The 15713-nt window shown below is 39.8% G+C and overlaps 1 protein-coding gene across 3 annotated transcripts in view; it reads left to right on the top strand.

The window, feature by feature from the left end:
* LOC126412500 (anaphase-promoting complex subunit 4) overlaps positions 1 to 15713 on the top strand; it is a 113748-nt gene that overhangs the window by 82439 nt on the left and 15596 nt on the right. For all 3 annotated transcript variants that reach the window (XM_050082123.1, XM_050082122.1, XM_050082121.1), the window contains one exon: positions 577 to 840. In XM_050082123.1, coding sequence (XP_049938080.1) covers positions 577 to 840 — 264 coding nt within the window. The remainder of the gene's footprint in view (positions 1 to 576; positions 841 to 15713) is intronic.

The raw sequence follows: 15713 nt of genomic DNA, 5'->3' as shown, positions 1-15713 counted from the left end.
CACAATTAAAACTTTTGGCCATTGGCCTTCGTCAACAATAGACAGTGCCCCTTCCCCATCAGAGGTTCGAGTCCTCCCTCAGACGTGGATCTGTGTGTTCTCCTTAGCGTAAGGTAGTTTAAGTTAGATTAAGTAGTGTGTAAGCTTAGGGAGCTTTAATTGTGAGAGTCTTTTTGTTTTGCCTTTCTGTGATTCAGCATCTCCACTATATAGTGAGTAGCAGCTTTCCTCCTCATAATATTGTTACATTCCATCCCGGATTTTCCATTGGCCAGTTACTTATATAGTTTATTTGATTTCTCATTTTATACTTTTGCTCCTTTTTTAAATTTTTATGAGCATTTATTGATGTGTATTGCGTGTTGACTTGGTAAGCAGAAGTTTTCACTATCATTATGTGATTGTAGCCTTAGTTTTCAAATTCATTTCTATACTATTTTTAAGACACCTTCTTGCCATTATTATTTATTTTTGAATAATATTTACAGACAGTGCTTTGGTAAATCACTTATTGATATTTTATTAGTGTGAAAGAATTATTAACAGATTCTGTGACAAAAAATTGTGACTTTACAGATTGTGTCCCACAATCGTACGTTTTCACTTGTCCAACAACATGCAGAGATGGTTAAAGTTCTGGGTACTGCATTTGGAGAGCCTGAGAAAACACTTACTACAGCCATGAAGTTGGCTCATTCAGTGTGTGGGCTGGACGTTTCTGGCAAGACAGCTGGTGCATCAGGTCTTCGAATTGCCCACACAACATTGCAAGATCCTGTAAAATTGCTTGTTGTGTTCACTGATTCACCACCACCAGCAACTGGCATTTATATGCTTCAGGTAAAAGGAAGAAGTAAACAGGAGGAAACAATGACAGTCGTATTTGAAATAGGATTGCTGTTGTTATTGTTTCTACTGTGACCACCACCACCACTACTACTCTACTCTACTACTACCACTACCACCACTACCACTACTACTGCTTCTCCTTCCCCTTCTCCTCCCTCCTCCCTACTTCTCCTCCCTCCTCCCCACCTCCTCCTCCTCCTCCTCCTCCTCCTCCTCCTCCTCCTCCCCCCCCCCCCCCCCCCCCCTCCTCTTCCTGAAACATTTCTGCTCATGCAGGTAATTCACAAAGCCTCTTCTAATCTTCTCTTTTCTCTCACAGTCCTACCATTCCACATTTTCTCCCATTGTGGTCCTCACCAATTCTCATCGTTCTTCACATAGTCTTGTTTGGGGTCTTCCATTTGGTCTTCTTCCAGATTCTGTTCTTTTCTCATTCTTTTAACATGGCCACAGCATTTTAGCTGATTCATATCCATAGGTGTTTTTTTTAAAAAAAAAAAGGGGGGGATTGATATGAAGCATGTTTCAAATTGTTTCATTTCGTGTTCTGTCCCTTGTTAGCTTACTCAGGATCCTTTGTAGAAAGCACATTTCTGTCATTTGTATTCTACTCAAATCTTTCTTTGCCCAAGCCTAACATTTTGATGGAAAGGTTAATATTGGTGCATAATATGATTTGCAAACAATGAAATTTGCTTTGACAATTATTTTCTAATTCCTAACTATGTCTGATCCACAATAATAAAATGTAAAATACAGGAAAGACAATGGCTCACCTATAGCTGACTTGTGTGTGGCACATAGAAACAAGCAAAAGAAAACAGTACTCACACTAGCTCTTGAGCTCTTGCTCTTTCTCCAGCAAAAGTACATACACCAATATAATGAAAAGGATAGTTGCTACTCACCATATAGCGGAGATGCTGAATCGCAGAAAGGCGCAACAAAAAGACTGCCGGAAATTAGCTTTCGGCCAGTGAGGCCTTTGTCAAAAATAGACCCCCTCCCCCCCCCCCCACACACACACACACACACACACACACACACACACACACGACCACAGTCTCCAGCAGCTGGCTCCAGCTGCCAGAGATAGTGGTCGTGTGTGTGTGTGTGTGTGTGTGTGTGTGTGTGTGTGTGTGTGTGTGTGTGTGAGTAGCATCTACTATATAGTTACATTCCATCCTGGATTTTCCATTGTTTAAAAATACATATACCACAGACACAACCACACAGACACCGAAATGCACACACTAGTTGCTGCTGTGTTGGTAACGTCTTTTGTGTACGCCATATGTGTCAGAAAATGATCACAAAAAATCTAGATCTTTGGTGTTTGTTGCTTTAGAAAAGGCCTAAAATTCTGTCCCAAGGAAGTTACTGTGAACAGTGTTGGAAAATGTTGGAGCATTACTAAAGTTGGTGAATGATTGTGTAACGGGCGATCAAAAAGTTTCCATTTGAGGGCATTACTGCAGCGTATATGCAACGTAGAGCAAGGAAGAACACCAGTATACATCCATTGTAGAGTGAAGAATGAGTATGGGGCAGCACGTGTGTCGAAAACCACTGTTGTGCTCTTAAGTTCTGTGCTGGTCAGTCTGTAAGGGTGGCCTCGTCCGTTATGGAGAAGTGCAAGACATTTGAGCAGCCACCCTATAGTCCTGATCTCTTCCCATGCAATTATCACACCTTCGGTCCATTGAAAAGTCATTTCCTGTCAGACAAGGATGTGCGGCAGGCAGTTACTAACTTCTTCATGCAGCAGGATTTTACCAAAAATTTATCTTGAACCTGTTGCGCCAGTGGGGTGATAGTCTCAATGCTCAATGTGATTTTGCCTGATTGGAATACCAATTCTGGATTTTAGAGCCTTTGAGTGGAAACTTTTTGATATTTACTTCTACCACCAGTGCAAGGCAGTTATGAAGTATGGTGGTAAGATGTCAGAAAGTTTTAAAACAAGTAAGGTTAAAACAAGAATGTTTTATGGCACCAACCTTATTTAGGTTGTATTTAGAAATTGGTCTTATATGGCAGTATGGCACCAACCTTGACCCTCTTTACTGTTTGCTGACAATCAAGTAGTTATATCTCTGGATAAGATGTATCAGATGAGAAAGTTAGTAGGTGCTTATAAAAAATAGGGACTAACAGTCAGTATGGATAAAACAAAATATCTTGTTGATGGAAGTGGGCAAGGTGAGCATTTGAATTTTGAGTTTGGCTTGATAAGAAATGTTGATGTGTTCAAGTATCTGGGTTCACTAACTGATAACAGTGGGAAGTGGACATACCCCACATGATAAGTCAAGCTAGGCTAGGTATCACACCATTAAATGGTATCTTTTGAAGTCTGCACATATCCATATGAACAAAGAACGTAGTGCGATGTGTTGTGGTTGAAGAGCATTCTGACAATTGGCTTAGAGTGTTGGACATTGATAAGAGATGAAGGGGGAAAACTGAAGCTGCCAAAATGGGTAGGTTATGGTGGAGCATAAGAGTAACCTGCCTGAATCAACTGAGGAATGAATACAAGGTTGAGAAACTAAATATCTCGAACACACCACATCAAACAAAACAAAACAAATATTCTAGGTGAAAAGAGGACATCTGTCTGTGCTGCGACTGGTCACCTCCTAACCACCTCTCCTTCATGAACTTTGTGTTTCCAAATGGGAACTTCTCATTTTTGTTCCATATTTGGATTTTATGCCAAAAAGTAAGTACAGTTTACTTGAACCATTGTTTTCCATTTATAGTATATGGCACTGTAATCAACAAATATAAAATATGCCTGCTTTTGCAATTAATGACTGACACATTTTATTCTACATTTCTTTTATGTTGTAATTGTGCTAAACTTTTGTGTTCTAATGGTTGGTATTTATGTTCAAAATTTACTTTAGTGTTGCAAATTTGATTGTACATTGCAATATGGTCAGCCATTTCAGTGTCTGGTTAGAGACCACGCTTAGCTATTTACTATGGATCAAGTTTAAAAGAATAGTTAACTATTCACTGGATAGATATGTACCCAGTAGAACACTATATAATGGGAGGGAACCTCCATGATATACTATAAAGAAACACAGATTACTGTATAATAGGTGTAAAACAGAGCATAGGGCTAGAGATAGAGAGGTGCTGAATAAACATGTTTGGCTGTTAAGACAGTAGTGTGTGATGCTTTCAATAACTACTGTAACAGAATATTGTCAAATGATATTTCATAAAACCCTAAAAAATTCTGATCGTATGTAAAGGCTGTTAGTGGCACCAAAGTTAGTGTTCAGTACCTAGCAAATGAAATGGGAATGAAAATTGACAGTAGCAGTGCAAAAGCTGGAACACTTAATTCCATTTTCAAATGTTGGAATCCCTGTCTGATTCTATACTGAATTTGCAGCTGAGTTAGCCCCTCCTCTAACCATAATATATCATAGATCCCTCAAACAAAAAACAGTGCCCAGTCCACTGGACTCTCACTGTGGAGGACGATGGTTCAATCCTGGAGGACGATGGTTCAATCCCGTGTCCGGCCATCCTAATTTAGGTTTTCTGTGATTTCCCTAAATTGCTCCAGGCAAATGCCGGGACGGTTCCTTTGAAAGGGCACAGCCGGCTTCCTTCCCCGTCCTTCCCTGATCCGATGAGACCGATGACCTCGCAGTTTGGTCTCTTCCCACAAACAACCCAACCCAACCCAGTGCCCAGTCCTCGGAAAAAGATAGGTCACACCTGTCTTTGGAAAGGTTAGTAGAAGTGATACACAAAACTACCAACATCTTTGACATCAGTTTGTTGTAGAATCTTAGAACATATTCTGAGCTCATATGTAACGAGATATCATGAACAAAATGACTTCCTCAGTGCCAAACAGCATTAATTCCAGAAACATCCATCAAATGAAAATAACTCGCGCTTTTCTCACATGACATACTGAAAGCTTCATATCAGGGCAGTAAGGTACATGCAGTATTACTTTATTTCCAAAAAGCATTTGACTTTGTACCACACCTAATTGTCAAAAGTACAATCATATGGGATATCAAGTGAAAGTTGTGACTGGATTGTGAATCTTTCGGTAAGGGGGATGCAGAATATTATCGTGGATGGAGAGTCATCATCAGATGTAGAGCTAATTTCAGGTGTGACTGAGGGAACTGTGTTGGGACTCTTGTTGGTCATGTTATACAGGGTGTTTCAAAAAGAACATACTATATGATCAAAAGTATCCATACACCCCCAAAATCATGCATTTTTCATATTAGGTGCATTGTGCTGCCACCTAATGCCAGGTACTCCATATCAGCGACCTCAGTTGTCATTAGACATCATGAGATTGCAGAATGGGAAACTCATGGACTTCGTACGTGGTCATGTGATTGTGTGTCACTTGTGTCATACGTCTGTACATGAGATTTCCACACTCCTAAACATCCCTAGGTCCACTGTTTGTGATGTGATGTGATAATGAAGTGGAAACATGAAGGGACACGTACAGCACCATAGCATATATGCCGACCTCGTCTGTTGACGCAGAGACTGCTGCCAGTTGAAAAGGTTCGTAATGTGTAATAGGCAGACATCTATCCAGACCATCACATAGAAATTCCCAACTGCATCACGATCCACAACAAGTACTATGGCAGTTAGGTTGGAGGTGAGAAAACTTGGATTTCGTGTTCGAGCGGCTTCTCATAAGCTACACATCACACCAGTAAATGCCAAATGATGCCTCGTTTGGTGTAAGGAGTATAGATATTGGACGATTGAACAGTGGAAAAACGTTGTGTAGAGTGGCAAATCACAGTACACAATTTAGTGATATGATGGCAGGGTGTGGATATCGCGAATGCCCGGTGAACATCATCTGCAACGTGTGTAGTGACAACAGTAAAATTCAAAGGTGGTGGTGTTATGGTGTGGTTGTGTTTTTCATGGAGGGGGCCTGCACCCCTTGTTGTTTTGCATGGCACTATCACAGCACAGACCTACATTGGTGTGTTAAGCACCTTCTTGCAACCCACTGTTGAAGAGCAATTTGGGGATGGCGATTGCATCTTTCAACAAGACCGAGCACTTGTTCATAATGCAGCGCCTGTCGCGGAGTGGTTACACAACAACAACATCCCTGTAATGGACTGGGCTGCACAGAGTCCTGTCCTGAATCCTATAGAACAACTTTGGGATGTTTTGTAATGCAGACTTTGTGCCAGGCCTCACCGACCGACATTGATACCTCCCCTCAGTGCAGCACTCCATGAATAATGGGCTGCCATTCCCCAAGAAACCTTCCAGTACATGATTGAACTTATGCCTGTGAGAGTGGAAGCTGTCATCAAGGCTAAGGGTGGGCCAACACCATATTGAATTGCAGCATTACTGATGGAGGCCACCACGAACTTGTAAGTCATTTTCAGCCAGGTGTCCAGATTCTTTTGATCACATAGTGTATGTTAAACTACATATCCCTTCCCTTAGACAAATGATACTGCCACATCTATAAAAATCATAAGGAAATAACTGTCAATTAACATATGTACTTTTTAATTCATCAGTTTTAAATTGCACTATTAACTGTATTTTTATCATAAAGTGTTATATTGATTATTTGTTCAAACTGAATTCAATAAAGATCAGTTCCTTTTGTGACTGTAATGTTAGCTAACTTTGTCTGCAAGCTAGTAGGGTATTACTACATCTTGGACAGTACTGTGAGAACAGGTGGAAGTATACAGACAAGAGAAGGATTTGCACATTGGAACTGTTGAATTTGGAAAGGAGGAGGATAGAATGCTACTCCTTATCATGGACCATCTCTACTATGCTGCAAAAGTTATCTCCATAAAGACACCACCGGTGTGGCTAATGGATGTACATTACTTCGTAGAGATGGTCATGATGTCCCCTTCTTGATGCTGCTGGGTCAGCGTTGTCCATGTGGCTCCTTATTGTCTTGTCTAGGCAATGATTCCTCTGCTGCTCTGGGTGCAAGAAAGGTGCAGATGTTGATTATCACTAGCCTAATGAAATCATGATGTAGGATTCCACGGTTTGTTTAAAAAAAAAAAGCTCATATTTATTGCCAGAACTTGATAACAACTACTCCCCACTGCGGCCAAAACTCAAGTGGCCGAAATCTCGTTGCTCACCAAAGATCACAGTCATAGTGACAAAGAATATACATTTTCTGTATCAATTATTGATTGCAACTCCTACCCTAAAATCATACAAAGTAAATGCTTTTCAAAACAATTTTAATTAGTGTATAACATAACAAATGGGCTATTTGTCAGTTCCATTACAATAGCCGCCTTTGAATTTTGTAAGTATGAACATGCAAACAAAATTCTGACTCCAGAATAATGGAACTGCCAAGAATATGATTTTAAATAAATTAAAATTTTTTATAGGACTGTGTTCTGTGAATTTTGCTAATTTCCGCCCATAGCAATTGGCATGACATTAGGTTTAACACTGAAATTGTGTTACACAAAGTAAAAGAAAACATACAATTGTCCATTGTAAGGTAAATGAAATACAAAAGATGATTTACAATTTTCACTTATATGAGTCTATAATGTCGTAGCACTTCACATTGAATCATTGAAAGGTTATAATTTTTTAGTATTGGTTTGTTTTACTTTCTTTTGTGGACCACTTTACTGGCTACTCACAGTAATGTCCCACATTGTCCATCTGCAGTTAGCTGACCTCCCTTAATAGGTTTGATTTCTGCTTGTACTGAAGCAAGTCAATTTCCACAGCTTAGCTGTTAGTATTGCTTCATTGATTATAGTGCCGTGTTATCAAAAAATCAAATACAGAGATCACCTTTTGGTTACATAATGTTTATATGTGAGTACATGGTTAGGATACGTATTTCTCCTTCTGGTAATGTTTATCTAGTGGGAGAGGTTTACAGGATCTGTCAGAGTAATACTACACAGGTATGGACAGGTCCAAAAAGGATCCTGTAACTAACAATAAATTCAGTAAACTTGTAACACAAATGCATTAACATATTGGATGTAAAATGTCTTATCGCAAACTATAGCACTTACACCAAGGATAAACAAAAAATTAAATTGTTTTCAAAAGTAAAGCTACAGTCAGTCTGCTACAGCCTGGGTTCATATTCACAGTAAAAGTGCAATGGTAGAAACATGGTTGTTTGAAAGTTCTGGGATGATATGTAGACATCAAAATTAGAAAAATATTACTGCCTATGCTTTGCAGTGGTTGAGAAACAAATATACAGTAATTCATGTTATTTACTTAAAACGATTCCCTTCTTGTTTTGTTGGATATTTCAACAACTTGGTGTGTAGTAATTAAGACACTGCCTTTAAGATTAAAAAATATTTTTAAAAAACTGTTAATTGTTGTAAGACAGATTTAGTGCTGATTAGTGGTTTACATTTTAAATGATGTCTCAATGGGTGTGGTGTGAGAATGTTACACAAGCTAAAATTACACACATTATCAAATATTATTCAAATTACATAAATATATAGAAATATCAAGAACTAACATGATGAGCATATTACACAAAGAAAATTCGTTGCAAACACTTCATACAGCAAATACATTTTAATGAAATAATAAACATTTTCAAGGACACAAAACTGTATCATAAAATCATCAATTTTTACACACAACATTTCATAATTTCCAGTGAAAAACTTTTGTTGAGTCACCTTTTAACTTTCTCGGTATAGTTCCCCCCCCCCCCCCCCCCCTCCCTTTTTTCCCCCCCTTCGAACGAAACACTATTCCTTAGCTCGAGAACTTTCCTGGATTTAGGATACACTAACCTGTATGTGTTAGGGTGAGGATTCTCCACAATCTCGAATGGATCCATGTAGATATCAAAGAATTTCTTTATTTCAGAAGTTAACATTTTTGATTTCTCATGTGATTTTACTAAAACATAATCTCCAACTTGGTTGCTTTGATCTTGCTATCATGTTGTCTTTTTCTAATTTCCTCGTTTTATCATGGTTTCATTGACTATGGCTTCACATTCACACGTAGTCATCATTGTGCATGGTGGGAATTCTACGAGTTCAGTGATAATGTCTGGTTTTAGATGAAACATAATTTATAAGGTGAAAATCATGTGGAAGTATGTTGCAAGCTGTTCATGGCATCTTCAAACTCTAGTACTGGGTCGTACCATATAGGATGTTTAGACTGCAACATGTACGATATAAGCAACCAATCTCGCGCATACACCTCTCAGCTTGCTTTGACGACAGATTATATACAGATATTTGAACATGTTTGATTCCCGATTTATCGACAAAGGCTTTGCAAACTTTTGATAAAAACTGCGCACCACTATCCGACAGATCACTTTTGGTTTCCCGGCATTTAAGAAATAGTCTTTTTCAACTTTTGTAACTATCTCTTTACCTGTAGCTTTTCTGACAGCCCCCTGCGGGTCAGGGGGTTAGAATAGGCCTGAGGTATTCATGCCTGTCATAAGAGGTGACTAAAAGGAGTTTCACATGTTTCAGCCTTTATGTGATGGTCCCCTGCAGGGTTTGACCTCTTTTCTTCAAAATTTTCCCGAAGAGCGAGCCGATTGGGGAATGGCGCCTTACATGGTGGATCATGTCCATTGTGCATTGAGATCTTTAGCCCACTTTCTAGCGGCCATTGATATAAACTAGACTATGTATTGGTTTCTCCAATAGCTGAGCCGAGGCGCAGTGATCGATAATTTGGGCAAAATAATACTTTGTAATACATATATTCTTTTTGAAACACTCTGTGTATTAATGACCTTACAGATGATGCAGTTATCTATGATGAAGTACTGTCTGAAAGATAATATCTTGATAAGTTTTCAGAGTGGTGCAAAGATGGCAACTTGCTTGTTCAGAAACGTAAAACTGCACACGAAGTGAAAAAACATAGTGTCCTATGACTATAATATCAATGAGTCATTGTTGGAATCAGCCAACTCATACAGATACCTGGGTGTAACACTTTGTAGGGATATGAAATGGAATATCACATAGGCTCAGTTGTGGGTAAATCAGTTGGTAGTCTTCAGTTTACTGGTAAAATACTGGAGAAGCAATCAGTCTGCAAAGGAGTTTGCTTGCAAATCACTCGTACAACCAGTTCTAGAATATTGCTAAAGTGCATGGTACCTTTAATGAATAGGATTAACGTGGGATACTGAACATATAAAGAGAAGGGCAGTATGAATATTCATAATTTTGTTTGCTCCATGGGAAAGTGTCACAGAGATACTGAAGGAAATGCATTGGAGGACTCTTGAAGATAGATGTAAACTATCCCAAGCAAATCTGCTAACAAAGTTTCAAGAACTGGCTTTAAATAATGCCTGTAAGAATTTATTGCAACCCCCTGCATAGCGTATACATAGAGATTGTAAGGATAAAGTTAGAACAATTACAGCATGCACAGAGGCATTCATTCTCCCCGCACTCCATAAACTTCATAAACTTTTTACCTTATTACAGTGGTTGTGTTTCGCATTCCGCCGGTAGCTGTGTAGCGGCCACTGTGGTGGTTGGAGGAAAACATACACCAAAATCAGTCACCATGATGGCGGGTTTTGAGGGCAGTGACTGGAAGAAGTAGAATCTACTAGATTCTGAGGTATTACTGTGGATAATGAGCGTAAATGGAAACAATATATTTTTTCTGTCTCTGTAAGAAACTCATCTCTGTCATACTCATAATGAGGCAGCTATCACACTATGCAGACAAACAGCGTCTGTGCACAGTGTACCATGGACTCTTCCTCATACGTGCAGTATGGAGTGATAGTGGTGGGAACTCAAACATTCAAGAAGCAAAAAGTGTGTTCACAATACAAAAAAAGCAATCGTGATCTTATTAAGAAGAAAGACTTCTGAAACATGTAGAAACTCCTTCAAAAGACTAGGCATTTTAACTTTTACATCCTTGTACATATATAAAACAAAAGATAGTGTAGAGTGGACTACAGATGCTAGTGTACACACACATAATACACATAATACACAGAGGGAGAATGACATATGAAGCACATGCCAATGACTGATAATGCACGAAAAAGGACCCCAGTAGTCAGGCATCGTATTACTAAGAAGTTTGCCTAAAAAGTGGTGCAACAATGTACATGACACTAAATTTTAAAAGAACCTCAACGACTATCTAGTGGAAAAGAAATTTTATAGCATTGCAGAATACTCATCACATCAAGTTTGTATGTACGTGGACTGTTCAAAAAATTCCGAAAATTTGTCCACAAAATTTTCTACACTTACCTTTTACTTATGTGCATGGTCTCCTTCCAAATATTCTCCTTCACAATTGATATACTGCTCCCAATGCCATTTCCGGGGGCAGTCTTGGTACTCCTCTTGCTGCATCGCATGAAGTGCTGTCTCCGAATTTTCTTTTATCTCATCTATTGTCACAAATTTTCATCCTTTCAGCGCTGTTTTCAACTTTGGAAATCTGTGTGTGTGTGTGTGTGTGTGTGTGTGTGTGTGCGCGCGCGCATGCGCGCAATAATCACACACCAACAGGGATGAATGTGCGAGTGCATTATCATGGTGCAAGAGCCCCGAATTGCCTCACCACCTTTCCAGCAGTTTTTCCTTCTCACATTTTCTTGCAGGCACCACAACATGTCGCAATAGTACCATTGAAACTTCCTGGCTGATTAAAACTGTGTGCCGGACCGAGACTCGAACTCGGGACCTTTGCCTTTCACTAGCAGAAGTATATTTGTGAGGGTGGGGTGAGAGTCGTGCTTGGATAGCTCAGTTGGTAGAGCACTTGCCCAAGAAAGGCAAAGGTTCCAAGTTCGAGTCTCTGTCCGGCACACAGCTTTAATCTGCCAGGAAGTTTCATATCAGCGTCCACTCCGCTGCAGAGTGAAAATTTCATTTTGGAAATAGTATCATTTATTAACAGTATCATTTATTAACAGTTTGTCCCTGTGGCATGAATTCGTGGTGAACTAATGACATGAGCATCATCGGTAGCCATCGAAGGGCGTCCTGAATGAGGGTCCTATTTAATTCTGAATCATTTGGTGTATCTCTATAAAGGTTTTATTGAGTTTTACACAAAATTTAATTCTGACGCATTGCTCCTCTACCTCTTCCATCATGAGATTTGCAAACTGTGCAACACAACATTCTACTCAATACAGTACTAAACAATAACTAGCAGACATACAACAATGAAACTTCCGGCAGATGTAGATTAAACACAGGCATGTGCGGAGATGCCAACCACATTTAGCTCCAACCCACCAATGGCACAAAATTATGACTTTTCCGCAATTTTTTGAATATAACTCATATTTTTACTTATGGTCAATGATGTTAGACTAAGAAAATTGGGAAAGAAGAATGTTATAATGAATGTTTTCTATTTTTGACGTGTCCTGTATTACAAGTTCATTCAGTGTACACCATGGAATCCTACAGCATCAAATAATATTCAGTTCAGCTCAATACGAGGTGCATTCAAGTTCTAAGGCCTCCGATTTTTTTTCTAAATAACTACTCACCCGAAATTGATGAAACTGGCGTTACTTCTTGACGTAATCGCCCTGCAGACGTACACATTTTTCATAACGCTGATGCCATTATTCCATGGCAGCGGCGAAGGCTTCTTTATGAGTCTGTTTTGACCACTGGAAAATCGCTGAGGCAATAGCAGCACGGCTGGTGAATGTGCGGCCATGGAGAGTGTCTTTCATTGTTGGAAAAAGTCACTAGGAGCCAGGTCAGGTGAGTAGGGAGCATGAGGAATCACTTCAAAGTTGTTATCATGAAGAAACTGTTGCGTCCGTTAGCTCGATGTGCGGGTGCGTTGTCTTGGTGAAACAGCACACGCGCAGCCCTTCCCGGACGTTTTTGTTGCAGTGCAGGAAGGAATTTGTTCTTCAAAACATTTTCGTAGGATGCACCTGTTACCGTAGTGCCCTTTGGAACGCAATGGGTAAGGATTACGCCCTCGCTGTCCCAGAACATGGACACCATCATTTTTTCAGCACTCGCGGTTACCCAAAATTTTTTTGGTGGCGTTGAATCTGTGTGCTTCCATTGAGCTGACTGGCGCTTTATTTCTGGATTGAAAAATGGCATCCACGTCTCATCCATTGTCACAACCGACGAAAAGAAAGTCCCATTCATGCTGTCATTGCGCGTCAAGATTGTTTGGCAACATGCCACACGGGCAGCCATGTGGTCGTCCGTCAGCATTTGTGGCACCCACCTGGATGACACTTTTCGCATTTTCAGGTCGTCGTGCAGGATTGTGTGCACAGAACCCACAGAAATGCCAACTCTGGATACGATCTGTTCAACAGTCATTCGGCAATCCCCCAAAACAATTCTCTCCACTTTCTCGATCATGTCGTCAGACTGGCTTGTGCGAGCCTGAGGTTGTTTTGGTTTGTTGTCACACGATGTTCTGCCTTCATTAAACTGTCGCACCCACGAACGCACTTTTGACACATCCATAACTCCATTACCACATGTCTCCTTCAACTGTTGATGAATTTCAATTGGTTTCACACCACACAAATTCAGAAAACGAATGATTGCACGCTGTTCAAGTAAGGAAAACGTCGCCATTTTAAGTATTTAAAACAGTTCTCATTCTCGCCGCTGGCGGTAAAACTCCATCTGCCGTACAGTGCTGCCATCTCTGGGACGTATTGACAATGAACGCGGCCTCATTTTAAAACAATGCGCATGTTTCTATCTCTTTCCAGTCCGGAGAAAAAAAATCGGAGGCCTTAGAACTTGACTGCACCTCGTATTTGCAACACCCAAGTAATGTTTGAACACCAGTATCAAGCATTAGAACACAAAGATTTAAATTCATATTGTAAATGAAATGTAGAATAAAATGTGTCAGTTCTTAATTGCAAAAACAGGCTCACTTGATATTTGTTGATTAGAGTGCCATCTAGCATGAGTGGAAAACTATTGTTTAAGTAAACCATGTGTATTTTTTGCCATAGAATATGAATATATATATATATATATTAAAATTTACATGGGAGGGGGTCCCATTTGAAAATATGAAGACAACCCCACTTATGCAGGAAGAGTGGTTAGGAGCTGGCCATGGCCAGTTGTGGCAGAGGCCGATGTCCCCTTTACAATATTAAGTTTTCACCTAGAACGTACTGTTTTGTACTTACACCGTTTTCAAGATATTTAGTTATTTCGAGTAAAACAAACACCCTGTAAGAATGGAGGAGTATGTGGATGAACCAGTCACAGACAGGATTAATGCTCAAACACTGTGATGGTATGAACAAGTCTGATGGATGAAGAAACAACAATGGCCACAATGTCTGCTCCACTAGTCTTCACCAGGGGGAAGGAGCCGAGGGCAACATGGAGGGGAAAAGGGGAAATACAGCCAAAGCAATGGAAAGGAGAGGTTTTTCAGAAGAGGATTAGCAGGATAGAAATTTGTGACAGCTGAGAACAGGCAACTGCTGGTCAATAGAAATGCCTGCCAAGTATGGTAAGTAACTCAAGCTTGATACCTATTTACAAAGTACCATATCAGCAATAGTCAGACTAATACTGATAGATAGAAAGAAAGATGAAACTAACTTCCAGAACATACTAATTAAGTTGAATGTCAGGAGAAGAAGAGATACAGGATATAGGAGAGGTAACTGAAAGATGAGGTGGAAGATGATAAATCAATGAAAGAAGGAAGAAACCTTGCAATTCAAGAGAGGAGAGGGATAAAATGTAGTCCGTATGGGAAAGCAACAGTAGATTAACATCCGAAATCTTAGTTCTAAAGTACTGTTACTAATTAGAAGCTGTGGATAAGTGGTACAATGATGTTTGCTGAAAATGATGGAAATCACAGACCCAAGACAAAAAATTGCGCACAATATAGTGAAAATGGAGGAAACAGATAAAATAAATGAACAAAATCAACAAAACTATTGAAAGGGCATACAGAAAGAAATGAAGTGGTAATCAATGGCCACTAGTATACTATTTGGACCGTACTATAAAAATTTTGCTAACCCTTTTTTCTGATCTATAGATGAAGGATTTGAGTATACCTATTATCCCAATAATAAAATCCTTTACACTAAATGGCAAGTCATGGGATAGAGATCGGCATGCATACAGATGGCAGCAGTATCGCATATGCAATGTATAAAAGGGAAGTATGTTGGTGGAACTGTCATTTATACTCATGCGATTTAAATGAAAAGATTTCTGGAGTGATATGGCTGCACGACAAGAATTAACAGACTTTGAACGCAGAATTGTAGCTGGAGTTGGATACATGAGATATTCCAATTCAGAAATCATTAGAGAATTCATTATTCAGAGACCCAGAGTGTCAACAGTATGTCGAGAATACCAAATTTCAGGCCTTACCTGTCACCACAGACAGCGTTGTGGCCGATGGCCTTCACATGACAACAAAGAGCAGTGGTGTTTGCGTAGAGTTGTTAGTGCTAACAGACAAGCAACTTTGCATGAAATAATTGCAGAAATCAATGTGAGATACTCAGTGAACATATCCTGCAGCGTCTCTCCTAGGCTTGTGTCCATATTTACTGGAAAACCATGCCCTGGTCAGATGAGTACCAATTTCAGTTGGTAAGAATTGATGGTAGGGCCCAAGTGAGGTGGAGACCGCTCAAAGCTCTGGACCCAAGCTGTCAACAAGGCACTGTGTGAGCTGGTGGTGTCTCCAGATGGTTGAGCTGTGTTTACATGGAATGGACTGCGTCCTCTGGTCCAACTGAACGCATCATTGACTGGAAATGGTTCTGTCCGGCTACTTGGAGACCATTTGCCGTCATTCATGGA

This window comes from Schistocerca serialis, chromosome 7 (genome assembly GCF_023864345.2).
Source record: "Schistocerca serialis cubense isolate TAMUIC-IGC-003099 chromosome 7, iqSchSeri2.2, whole genome shotgun sequence".
NCBI classification, from domain to species: Eukaryota; Metazoa; Arthropoda; class Insecta; order Orthoptera; family Acrididae; genus Schistocerca; species Schistocerca serialis.
The sequence above is the reverse complement of the archived record's forward strand: the minus strand, read 5'-3'. Positions and strand labels throughout refer to the sequence as shown.